The 13,403-nt window shown below is 41.0% G+C and overlaps 1 protein-coding gene across 16 annotated transcripts in view; it reads right to left on the reverse strand.

Moving 5' to 3' along the window:
• Positions 1-1,073: 1,073 nt before the first annotated feature.
• The window catches only part of mapre3b (microtubule-associated protein, RP/EB family, member 3b), a 35,090-nt gene continuing 22,760 nt past the window's right edge, over positions 1,074-13,403 (reverse strand). For 8 of the 16 annotated variants that reach the window (XM_036976462.2, XM_036976460.2, XM_036976458.2 and 5 more), the window contains 3 exons: positions 11,675-11,827; positions 2,387-2,428; positions 1,074-2,302 (listed from right to left, as the gene is read on the reverse strand). In XM_036976462.2, coding sequence (XP_036832357.1) covers positions 2,396-2,428; positions 11,675-11,827 — 186 coding nt within the window. In that variant the 3' untranslated portion in view covers positions 1,074-2,302; positions 2,387-2,395. The remainder of the gene's footprint in view (positions 2,303-2,386; positions 2,429-11,674; positions 11,828-13,403) is intronic. The other 8 variants (XM_090233367.1, XM_090233371.1, XM_090233372.1 and 5 more) reach the window with 1 other exon arrangement.

Below are 13,403 nucleotides of genomic sequence, written 5' to 3' on the forward strand. Positions count from 1 at the left end.
TCCCCATCCCCTCTGTTTAAAGGGCCATGCTGACAGCGTTCCCCATCCCCTCTGTTTAAAGGGCCATGCTGACAGCGTTCCCCATCCCCTCTGTTTAAAGGGCCATGCTGACAGCGTTCCCCAACCCCTCTGTTTAAAGGGCAGTGGCCATGCTGACAGCGTTCCCCAACCCCTCTGTTTAAAGGGCAGTGGCCATGCTGACAGCGTTCCCCAACCTCTCTGTTTAAAGGGCAGTGGCCATGCTGACAGCGTTCCCCAACCCCTCTGTTTAAAGGGCCATGCTGACAGCGTTCCCCAACCCCTCTGTTTAAAGGGCAGTGGCCATGCTGACAGCGTTCCCCAACCCCTCTGTTTAAAGGGCCATGCTGACAGCGTTCCCCAACCCCTCTGTTTAAAGGGCCATGCTGACAGCGTTCCCCAACCTCTCTGTTTAAAGGGCCATGCTGACAGCGTTCCCCAACCTCTCTGTTTAAAGGGCCATGCTGACAGCGTTCCCCAACCTCTCTGTTTAAAGGGCCATGCTGACAGCGTTCCCCAACCCCTCTGTTTAAAGGGCCATGCTGACAGCGTTCCCCAACCTCTCTGTTTAAAGGGCCATGCTGACAGCGTTCCCCAACCTCTCTGTTTAAAGGGCCATGCTGACAGCGTTCCCCAACCTCTCTGTTTAAAGGGCCATGCTGACAGCGTTCCCCATCCTCTCTGTTTAAAGGGCAGAGGTTATACTGTGAATGTGGTGTCCGATTGAGCCAACACAGGGTTATACTGTGAATGTGGTGTCCGATTGAGCCAACACAGGGTTATACTGTGAATGTGGTGTCTGATTGAGCCAACACAGGGTTATACTGTGAATGTGGTGTCCGATTGAGCCAACACAGGGTTATACTGTGAATGTGGTGTCTGATTGAGCCAACACAGGGTTATACTGTGAATGTGGTTTCCGCGAACGCAAGTACATTGTCTTTAAATTTCAATCACGCTATAAGTGATACGGACTGAATCAATGCCTAGGCCTGTGTGTGTCAGACGTAAGGTGTGTGTGTGTGCACTCCTACAGTAAGAGTCGACCAGTCGTGTTCCTTCTGGTTTTGAACCCACTGTTTATTCAGCCTCTGTAATAAAACTCTAACGATGCATGTCAGTCACAGGTCTGCCATGACAACCCTGATAGCTATTTAAGCCCCGCCTCTAACAAGAAGAAACTCAATCATAAACAGCTGCTAAAAAAAACACTTCAAATAAATTAATATTCACCCATTAGTATATACAGTGGAGTAGTGTTGCTCATATACATTTTATTCAACTTTCTCAGGGTAATAGATTCACGCTAACCTGTTAGCCACTCCAAGCTAACATTAAATAACTCATTCAAAACAAAAATGGAAATTGAGGTTAAAACCTGCAGAATGTATGGTTCTATCTGAATGTCCTGGGATGTTGCTCCCTACTGAACAGAAGCAGTTCTCTGCTTCCTACTGGCCTCAGCTAATCACACTGCATTGTTGGCTTCTTGATCATTCTGATTGTTTTTGCTGAGTCCTAATGGACTCGGATGGTTCTGGTCAACTGGTCCATATTGTTAATGCAGGGACTGATATGTCATATGCAACAAGCTCTGTCTCACTGCAGAACTAATCGTTTATCCAAATGTCAAATTTCAGTGTTTCTGACACTGCTGTGGTGTCCCATTGCGCCAAACGTCAACATGTTTAAATGAAGGGTTACACTTAGTTAGTTAACCACCCCTGTCCTCAAGGTAAAACCAAGTCTACTGGATGGTAATAGCGCTCACTGTTGCCCCAGTGGCCGGTTCTGAAGGCATTTCCCAACATCCAATTCCGCAACGATCTCCCTGGTCATATGTACATGGTAGGTACTGAACTGGACCAGTGAGTCTGTGGAGGGAGTTTCGTCTCCCCTCATCCGAGACAATCATGACAGAATTTTATGGGTTCAGAGATTAGTGAGTTTGTGTTACCTGCCTCGATCTGTAGAGGGAGCTATAGATTCTTGCTCTGTGCTACCCTGTTAACTAATTTACATTAGCCATTAGCCTAGCATCCTGCTAACACCAACCATACCGATTCAGTGTACAGCGTTAGCCTGACATGTCTGGGGGGTTGGAGGGGAGTAGGGAGTAGGAGGGAGAGAGGAGGGGGTAGGAGGGGGACAGGAGGAAGAGGGAAGAGGTTGAGAGTAATAAAATAGAGGTAGGATCTTGAAGCGCTGATCCGGGGAGAGAGCGGAGGAATGTTCCACGTGGCGCCGCCTCATCCGCTGCCTCCACAAAGTGATATAACGCCTCCTAAAACAGAGGTCAGACAGAGGTCAGGGGATAGCTGGGGATGTAGAAGTGTGACTGGTGTGTGTAGTTATTCATTCTATTCACCTTTATTTATCAGGTAAGTTGGCTGAGAAGGTCAACCTCGCCCTGGGGAAGAGTTACAGGTAGAGGAGAGGGGGAGAGGAGATTTGGAAAGTGAGCCATGGTTAGGGCTGTTACGGTGACAGTATTACCAACACACCGGTGGACAGTCAAATTCCACAAGATCATTTAGTCACAGTAATTAGGCTCCTCCAAGCTCTGCTGGTCATTAATAGTCTACCAAACTTGCTACGTGCCTGGTACTCAGCACTCTATTGTCCATCTAATCACACACTTCATGAGCTCATGTTGTACAACATTTCTATATGCAATTGTGTGAGAGAACCAAGTGATGGCCTCTATTAAAAAGAGGAGGATCCCATCAGCTTTCTATAGGCTAGGCCTACTATATTTATTAGTAGGCCTAGTATTAATATTAAGCATATTGCTTATCTTTACAACAGGAGTATAGCCTACCTGGCTGGCAGGAAAATGAACCAGGGGAAAAGTGTCCTCCATTTACGTGTATAGATGACATTATGTATTTTTTCCCTGTTTCGATACAGGTGCATGATAATGCTCCATTCTAAATCAAAACTAATATCACATTATTTAGTATATGTAAAGACTAGATTAAATCAAGAATATTTACACACGCATATATATATATACACTTACTTAATTAGTGGTTTTGGCTTCCAGTCACACAAAATCGAGCACATCTACATGCAATCTCCACAGACAAACATTGACAGTAGAATGGCCTTACTGAAGAGCTCAGTGACTTTCAATGTGGCACCTAAATTAGGATGCCACCTTTGCAACAAGTCAGTTTGTCAAATGTCTGCCCTGCTTTAGCTGCCCTTGTCAACTGTAAGTCATGTTATTGTGAAGTGGAAACGTCTAGGAGCAACAACGGCTCAGCCACGAAGTGGTAAGCCACACAAATTCACAGAACGTGACTGCTGAGTGTTGAAGCGCGTAGCTATTCAAAATCATCTGTTCTCGGTTGCAACACTCACTACCAAGTTCCAAACTGCCTCTGGAAGCAACGTCAGCACAAGAACTGTTCGTCGGGAGCTCCGTGAAATGCCACGGCTGGAGTGGTGTACAGCTCATCGCCATTGGACTCTGGAGCAGTGGAAATGCTTTCTCTGGAGTTATAATCACGCTTCACCACCTGGCAGTCCAATGGACGAATCTGGGTTTGGCGGATGCCAGGAGAAAGCTACCTGCCCCAATGGAGAGTGCCAACTAAAGTTTGGTGGAGGAGGAATAATTGTCTGGGGCTGTTTTTCATGGTTCGGGCTAGGCCCCTCAGTGAAGGGACATCGTAATGCTACAGCATACAATGACAGACTATTCTGTGCTTCCAACAGTTTGGGGAAGGCCCTTTCCTGTTTCAGCATGACAATGCCCCTGTGCACTAAGCGAGGTCCAACAGAAATTGTTTGTTGAAATCGGTGTGGAAGATTGACTGGCTTGGCTTGCACAGAGCTCTGTCCTCAACCCCACTGAACACCTTTGGGTTGAATTAGAATGCCAACTGCGAGCCAGGCCTAATCGCCCAACATCAGTGCTCATTTTAGTAATTTAGCAGATGCTCTTAACCCTCTTCTTCCCACCTTCTGGATAAGTGCCTTACTCGACCTCACTAATGCTTGTGGCTGGATGAAAGCAAGTCCCAGCAGCAATTTTTATTTTTTTATTTTTTGTTTTTTATTTTACCTTTATTTAACCAGGCAAGTCAGTTAAGAACAAATTCTTATTTTCAATGACGGCCTGGGAACAGTGGGTTAACTGCCTGTTCAGGGGCAGAACGACAGATTTGTACCTTGTCAGCTCGGGGGTTTGAACTCACAACCTTCCGGTTACTAGTCCAACGCTCTAACCACTAGGCTACCCTGCCGCCCCAATGTTCCAACATCTAGTGGAAAGCCTTCCCAGAAGAGTGGAGGCTGTTGTAGCAGCAATGTTCCAACATCTAGTGGAAAGCCTTCCCAGAAGAGTGGAGGCTGTTATAGCAGAAATGTTCCTACATCTAGTGGAAAGTCTTCCCAGAAGAGTGGAGGCTGTTATAGCAGCAATGTTCCAACATCTAGTGGAAAGCCTTCCCAGAAGAGTGGAGGCTGTTATAGCAGCAATGTTCCAACATCTAGTGGAAAGCCTTCCCAGAAGAGTGGAGGCTGTTATAGCAGCAATGTTCCTACATCTAGTGGAAAGCCTTCCCAGAAGAGTGGAGGCTGTTATAGCAGCAATGTTCCAACATCTAGTGGAAAGCCTTCCCAGGAGAGTGGAGGCTGTTATAGCAGCAATGTTCCAACATCTAGTGGAAAGCCTTCCCAGGAGAGTGGAGGCTGTTATAGCAGCAATGTTCCAACATCTAGTGGAAAGCCTTCCCAGAAGAGTGGAGGCTGTTATAGCAGCAATGTTCCAACATCTAGTGGAAAGCCTTCCCAGAAGAGTGGAGGCTGTTATAGCAGCAATGTTCCAACATCTAGTGGAAAGCCTTCCCAGAAGAGTGGAGGCTGTTATAGCAGCAATGTTCCAACATCTAGTGGAAAGCCTTCCCAGAAGAGTGGAGGCTGTTATAGCAGCAATGTTCCAACATCTAGTGGAAAGCCTTCCCAGAAGAGTGGAGGCTGTTATAGCAGCAATGTTCCTACAACTAAATCAGTCGCACACCTCATGTAGCCTGGCCTATTTGTTTTAGTAAGGTTGGTATCACAACTAATGTGGCCAAATAACCTCAGAACCTACCTGGCATACTTGAGTTAAGTTTGGGGAAGATAATTTTCCCCATTAAAAATGACCCTTTGCCACACCCTGGGCTTAGTATTTTGTGTTTTTATTATTTTGGTCAGGCCAGGGTGTAACATGGGTTTATTATGTGGTGTGTTTTGTCTTGGGGTTTTCGTAGGTATTGGGATTGTGGGGTTTTCTAGGAAAGTCTATGGCTGTCTGGAGTGGTTCTCAATCAGAGGCAGGTGTTTATCGTTGTCTCTGATTGGGAACCATATTTAGGCAGCCATATTCTGAGTGTTTCGTGGGTGATTGTTCCTGTCTCTGTTTGTTTGCACCAGATAGGCTGTCTAGGTTTTCACGTTATGTTTATTGTTTTGCATTGTTCGTGTTTATTATTTTATTAAACATGTATCAAAATAACCACGCTACATTTTGGTCCTCCTCTTTCACCACAATAAAGCATTACATGCATGATCGCATTTGCGCTCACTTTTGAGAGTGGTGTTTTTCCTGCTTATTTATTGCATTTTGGTATATTCGCGCTTATCGCCTACTGCCATGTGTGCATTGCTGCTCGTATATGAAGAAATTGTGAAGGTGTAGACTATATTACATGGATTTATTGTGATGGTGTAGGTAGACTATATTACATGGATTTATTGTGATGGTGTTGGTAGACTATATTACATGGATTTATTGTGATGGTGTAGGTAGGCTATATTACATGGATTTATTGTGATGGTGTAGACTATATTACATGGATTTATTGTGATGGTGTAGACTATTACATGGATTTATTGTGATGGTGTAGGGAGACTATATTACATGGATTTATTGTGATGGTGTAGACTATATTACATGGATTTATTGTGATGGTGTAGACTATATTACATGGATTTATTGTGATGGTGTAGGTAGACTATATTACATGGATTTATTGTGATGGTGTAGGTAGACTATATTACATGGATTTATTGTGATGGTGTAGGTAGACTATATTACATGGATTTATTGTGATGGTGTAGGTAGACTATATTACATGGATTTATTGTGATGGTGTAGGTAGACTATATTACATGGATTTATTGTGATGGTGTTGGTAGACTATATTACATGGATTTATTGTGATGGTGTAGGTAGACTATATTACATGGATTTATTGTGATGGTGTAGGTAGACTATTACATGGATTTATTGTGATGGTGTAGGGAGACTATATTACATGGATTTATTGTGATGGTGTAGGTAGACTATATTACATGGATTTATTGTGATGGTGTAGGTAGGCTATATTACATGGATTTATTGTGATGGTGTAGGTAGACTATATAACATGGATTTATTGTGATGGTGTAGGTAGACTATATTACATGGATTTATTGTGATGGTGTAGACTATATTACATGGATTTATTGTGAAGGTGTAGGTAGACTATATTACATGGATTTATTGTGATGGTGTAGGTAGACTATATTACATGGATTTATTGTGATGGTGTAGACTATTACATGGATTTATTGTGATGGTGTAGGGAGACTATATTACATGGATTTATTGTTATGGTGTAGGTAGACTATTACATGGATTTATTGTGATGGTGTAGACTATTACATGGATTTATTGTTATGGTGTAGGTAGACTATTACATGGATTTATTGTGATGGTGTAGACTATTACATGGATTTATTGTGATGGTGTAGGTAGGCTATATTACATGGATTTATTGTGATGGTGTAGGTAGACTATTACATGGATTTATTGTGATGGTGTAGGTAGACTATATTACATGGATTTATTGTGATGGTGTAGGTAGACTATATTACATGGATTTATTGTGATGGTGTAGGGAGACTATATTACATGGATTTATTGTGATGGTGTAGGTAGACTATATTACATGGATTTATTGTGATGGTGTAGGTAGACTATATTACATGGATTTATTGTGATGGTGTAGGTAGGCTATATTACATGGATTTATTGTGATGGTGTTGGTAGGCTATATTACATGGATTTATTGTGATGGTGTAGGTAGACTATATTACATGGATTTATTGTGATGGTGTAGGTAGGCTATATTACATGGATTTATTGTGATGGTGTTGGTAGACTATATTACATGGATTTATTGTGATGGTGTAGGTAGACTATATTATATGGATTTATTGTGATGGTGTAGGGAGACTATATTACATGGATTTATTGTGATGGTGTAGGTAGACTATATTACATGGATTTATTGTGATGGTGTAGGTAGGCTATATTACATGGATTTATTGTGATGGTGTTGGTAGACTATATTACATGGATTTATTGTGATGGTGTAGGTAGGCTATATTACATGGATTTATTGTGATGGTGTAGACTATATTACATGGATTTATTGTGATGGTGTAGACTATTACATGGATTTATTGTGATGGTGTAGGGAGACTATATTACATGGATTTATTGTTATGGTGTAGGTAGACTATTACATGGATTTATTGTGATGGTGTAGACTATTACATGGATTTATTGTTATGGTGTAGGTAGACTATTACATGGATTTATTGTGATGGTGTAGACTATTACATGGATTTATTGTGATGGTGTAGGTAGGCTATATTACATGGATTTATTGTGATGGTGTAGGTAGACTATTACATGGATTTATTGTGATGGTGTAGGTAGACTATATTACATGGATTTATTGTGATGGTGTAGGTAGACTATATTACATGGATTTATTGTGATGGTGTAGGGAGACTATATTACATGGATTTATTGTGATGGTGTAGGTAGACTATATTACATGGATTTATTGTGATGGTGTAGGTAGACTATATTACATGGATTTATTGTGATGGTGTAGGTAGACTATATTACATGGATTTATTGTGATGGTGTAGGTAGACTATTACATGGATTTATTGTGATGGTGTAGGGAGACTATATTACATGGATTTATTGTGATGGTGTAGGTAGACTATATTACATGGATTTATTGTGATGGTGTAGGTAGGCTATATTACATGGATTTATTGTGATGGTGTAGGTAGACTATATAACATGGATTTATTGTGATGGTGTAGGTAGACTATATTACATGGATTTATTGTGATGGTGTAGACTATATTACATGGATTTATTGTGAAGGTGTAGGTAGACTATATTACATGGATTTATTGTGATGGTGTAGGTAGACTATATTACATGGATTTATTGTGATGGTGTAGACTATTACATGGATTTATTGTGATGGTGTAGGGAGACTATATTACATGGATTTATTGTTATGGTGTAGGTAGACTATTACATGGATTTATTGTGATGGTGTAGACTATTACATGGATTTATTGTTATGGTGTAGGTAGACTATTACATGGATTTATTGTGATGGTGTAGACTATTACATGGATTTATTGTGATGGTGTAGGTAGGCTATATTACATGGATTTATTGTGATGGTGTAGGTAGACTATTACATGGATTTATTGTGATGGTGTAGGTAGACTATATTACATGGATTTATTGTGATGGTGTAGGTAGACTATATTACATGGATTTATTGTGATGGTGTAGGGAGACTATATTACATGGATTTATTGTGATGGTGTAGGTAGACTATATTACATGGATTTATTGTGATGGTGTAGGTAGACTATATTACATGGATTTATTGTGATGGTGTAGGTAGGCTATATTACATGGATTTATTGTGATGGTGTTGGTAGGCTATATTACATGGATTTATTGTGATGGTGTAGGTAGACTATATTACATGGATTTATTGTGATGGTGTAGGTAGGCTATATTACATGGATTTATTGTGATGGTGTTGGTAGACTATATTACATGGATTTATTGTGATGGTGTAGGTAGACTATATTATATGGATTTATTGTGATGGTGTAGGGAGACTATATTACATGGATTTATTGTGATGGTGTAGGTAGACTATATTACATGGATTTATTGTGATGGTGTAGGTAGGCTATATTACATGGATTTATTGTGATGGTGTTGGTAGACTATATTACATGGATTTATTGTGATGGTGTAGGTAGGCTATATTACATGGATTTATTGTGATGGTGTAGACTATATTACATGGATTTATTGTGATGTGTAGGTAGACTATATTACATGGATTTATTGTGATGGTGTAGGTAGACTATATTACATGGATTTATTGTGATGGTGTAGGTAGACTATATTACATGGATTTATTGTGATGTGTAGGTAGACTATATTACATGGATTTATTGTGATGGTGTAGGTAGACTATATTACATGGATTTATTGTGATGGTGTTGGTAGACTATATTACATGGATTTATTGTGATGGTGTAGGTAGACTATATTATATGGATTTATTGTGATGGTGTAGGGAGACTATATTACATGGATTTATTGTGATGGTGTAGACTATATTACATGGATTTATTGTGATGGTGTAGGTAGACTATATTACATTAATTTATTGTGATGGTGTAGGTAGGCTATATTACATGGATGTATTGTGATGGTGTAGGTAGACTATATTACATGGATGTATTGTGATGGTGTAGGTAGGCTATATTACATGGATTTATTGTGATGGTGTAGGTAGACTATATTACATGGATTTATTGTGATGGTGTAGGTAGACTATATTACATGGATGTATTGTGATGGTGTAGGTAGACTATATTACATGGATTTATTGTGATGGTGTAGGTAGACTATATTACATGGATTTATTGTGATGGTGTAGACTATATTACATGGATTTATTGTGATGGTGTAGGTAGGCTATATTACATGGATTTATTGTGATGGTGTAGGTAGACTATATTACATGGATTTATTGTGATGGTGTAGGTAGACTATATTACATGGATGTATTGTGATGGTGTAGGTAGACTATATTACATGGATTTATTGTGATGGTGTAGGTAGACTATATTACATGGATTTATTGTGATGGTGTAGGTAGACTATATTACATGGATTTGTTGTGATGGTGTAGACTATATTACATGGATTTATTGTGATGGTGTAGGTAGACTATATTACATGGAATTATTGTGATGGTGTAGGTAGACTATATTACATGGATTTATTGTGATGGTGTAGGTAGACTATATTACATGGATTTATTGTGATGGTGTAGACTATATTACATGGATTTATTGTGATGGTGTAGACTATATTACATGGATTTATTGTGATGGTGTTGGTAGACTATATTACATGGATTTATTGTGATGTTGTAGGTAGACTATATTACATGGATTTATTGTGATGGTGTAGACTATATTACATGGATTTATTGTGATGGTGTAGGTAGACTATATTACATGGATTTATTGTGATGGTGTTGGTAGACTATATTACATGGATTTATTGTGATGGTGTAGGTAGACTATATTACATGGATTTATTGTGATGGTGTAGGTAGACTATATTACATGGATTTATTGTGATGGTGTAGACTATATTACATGGATTTATTGTGATGGTGTAGACTATATTACATGGATTTATTGTGATGGTGTAGACTATATAACATGGATTTATTGTGATGGTGTAGGTAGACTATATTACATGGATTTATTGTGATGGTGTAGGTAGACTATATTACATGGATTTATTGTGATGGTGTAGGTAGACTATATTACATGGATTTATTGTGATGGTGTAGACTATATAACATGGATTTATTGTGATGGTGTAGGTAGACTATATTACATGGATTTATTGTGTTGGTGTAGACTATATTACATGGATTTATTGTGATGGTGTAGGTGTAGACTATATTACATGGATTTATTGTGACGGTGTAGGTAGACTATATTACATGGATTTGTGATGGTGTAGGTAGACTATATTACATGGATTTATTGTGACGGTGTAGGTAGACTATATTACATGGATTTATTGTGATGGTGTAGGTAGACTATATTACATGGATTTATTGTGATGGTGTAGGTAGACTATATTACATGGATTTATTGTGATGGTGTAGGTAGACTATATTACATGGATTTATTAGACTTTTTAAAGTGTAGATGTTCCAACGGTCTGCATCAGTGTCTTGTAGGATATGTGGAAGCCAGGAAATGCTGAATGTGTTAATGGTCAATTACCATGAAGACGCCAGTTACTTGCTTGACAATCACCGGTTGACCAAATGTCATGACCACCACAGCCATGGTTGTAATGGTTTGGGGTGGGAGTTTAGCCATAGCCCCAGGGTTAAGACCTAGTCAATGCCCTGGGATGTCTGGTGACTACGGGAAGTCTCAGCTGAAGGACAGCTGGTACCGAGCTGGTAACCTAGCAAGCATCATACACTTAAAGGGGAAGTATACTATTTTGCAACTTGATGTTCAATGGTTCCTAATATACTGATCTTCCCCTTTAATAACAAACAATCACTATTAAAGTTAATAAATTATGATTAATTCTCCTTCTATTGATTAGAAGATTAATAATAGTTGTGTGATGGAACAGGACAGACTGCAATCACAGGTACACTGCCCTCTACTGGCCCTCCAATGCCACTACCACCAGCATATAGTCTGTATGCGTCTGTCCTACCTCAGTAGCGTACAGTATATCCATGATCTTGGAGAGTGTTGGGCTGGTGTTGGTCTCATTCTCCTGACAGATCAGCTCGATATCTCTCAGCTTACTGAAGTAGAAATCTCTCTCCTTCTCAAGACCATCCACTGTCAGTTTCAGGTCCAACATCTATACACACACACACATATGATGAGAAAAAGGGAGAGGCAGGTAGGTGGAGGGAGAGGCAGGTAGGTGGAGGGAGAGGCAGGTAGGTGGAGGGAGGGGCAGGTAGGTGGAGGGAGAGGCAGGTAGGCGGAGAGAGGGGTAGGAGAGGTGGAGAGAGGGGTAGGAGGGGTAGGAGAGGTGGAGAGAGGGGTAGGAAGGGTAGGAGAGGTGGAGAGAGGGGTAGGAGAGGTGGAGAGGGAGTTAGGTGGAGAGAGAGGTAGGTGGAGAGGGGTAGGAGAGGTAGGTAGGTGGAGGGAGAGGCAGGTAGGTAGGTGGAGGGAGAGGCAGGTAGGTAGGTGGAGGGAGAGGCAGGTAGGTGGAGAGAGGGGTAGGAGAGGTAGGTAGGTGGAGAGAGGGATAGGAGAGGTAGGGAGGGGTGGGGGAGGGGTAGGAGGTAGGTAGGTGGAGAGAGGGGTAGGAGGTTTGGAGAGAGGGGTAGGAGGTTTGGAGAGAGGGGTAGGAGGTTTGGAGAGGGGGGTAGGAGGTTTGGAGAGGGGTAGGAGGTTTGGAGAGAGGGGTAGGAGGGTTTGGAGAGAGGGGTAGGAGGTTTGGAGAGAGGGGTAGGAGGTTTGGAGAGAGGGGTAGGAGGTTTGGAGAGAGGGGTAGGAGGTTTGGAGAGAGGGGTAGGAGGTTTGGAGAGAGGGGTAGGAGGTTTGGAGAGAGGGGTAGGAGGTTTGGAGAGAGGGGTAGGAGGTTTGGAGAGAGGGGTAGGAGGTTTGGAGAGAGGGGTAGGAGGTTTGGAGAGAGGGGTAGGAGGTTTGGAGAGCGGGGTAGGAGGGTTGGAGAGAGGGGTAGGAGGGTTGGAGAGAGGGGTAGGAGGGTTGGAGAGAGGGGTAGGAGGGTTGGAGAGAGGGGTAGGAGGGTTGGAGAGAGGGGTAGGAGGGTTGGAGAGAGGGGTAGGAGGTCGGTAGGTGGAGATTGGGGTAAGAGAGGGGTAGGAGGTAGGTAGGTAGAGTAAATATCACAGTTACATAAATATTCAGACCCTTTACTCAGCAATTTGTTGAAGCACCTTCGACAGCGATTACAGAATCGAGTCTTCTTGGGTATGATGCTACAAGTTTGGCACATCTGTATTTGGGGAGTTTCTCCCATTCTTCTCTGCAAATCCTCTCAAACTGTCATGTTGGATGGGGAACTTTGCTGCACAGCTATTTTCAGGTCTCTCCAGAGAGGTTCGATTGGGTTCAACTCCGGGTCTGTGCCTTTCCAAATCATGTCCAATCAATTGAATTTACCTCAGGTGGACTCCAACAAAGTTGTAGAAACCTCTCAAGGATGATCAATGGGAAACAGGATGCACCTGAGATCAATTTCAAGTCTCATAGTAAAGGGTCTGAATATTTATGTAAATAAGGTATTTCTGTTTTGTATTTTTAATACATTTTCTAAAAAACAGTTTTCGCTTTGCCATTATGGAGTATTGTGTGTAGATTGAGGATTTTTTTTATTTTTAAAATACATTTTAGAATAAGGATGTAACAAAACACTTTCCCGAAGGCACTGTATATCAAACATTTAGAAATAAAAATATATA

This window comes from Oncorhynchus mykiss, chromosome 4, assembly GCF_057628025.1.
Source record: "Oncorhynchus mykiss isolate SJ-2025 chromosome 4, ASM5762802v1, whole genome shotgun sequence".
In the NCBI taxonomy this organism is placed as follows: domain Eukaryota; kingdom Metazoa; phylum Chordata; class Actinopteri; order Salmoniformes; family Salmonidae; genus Oncorhynchus; species Oncorhynchus mykiss.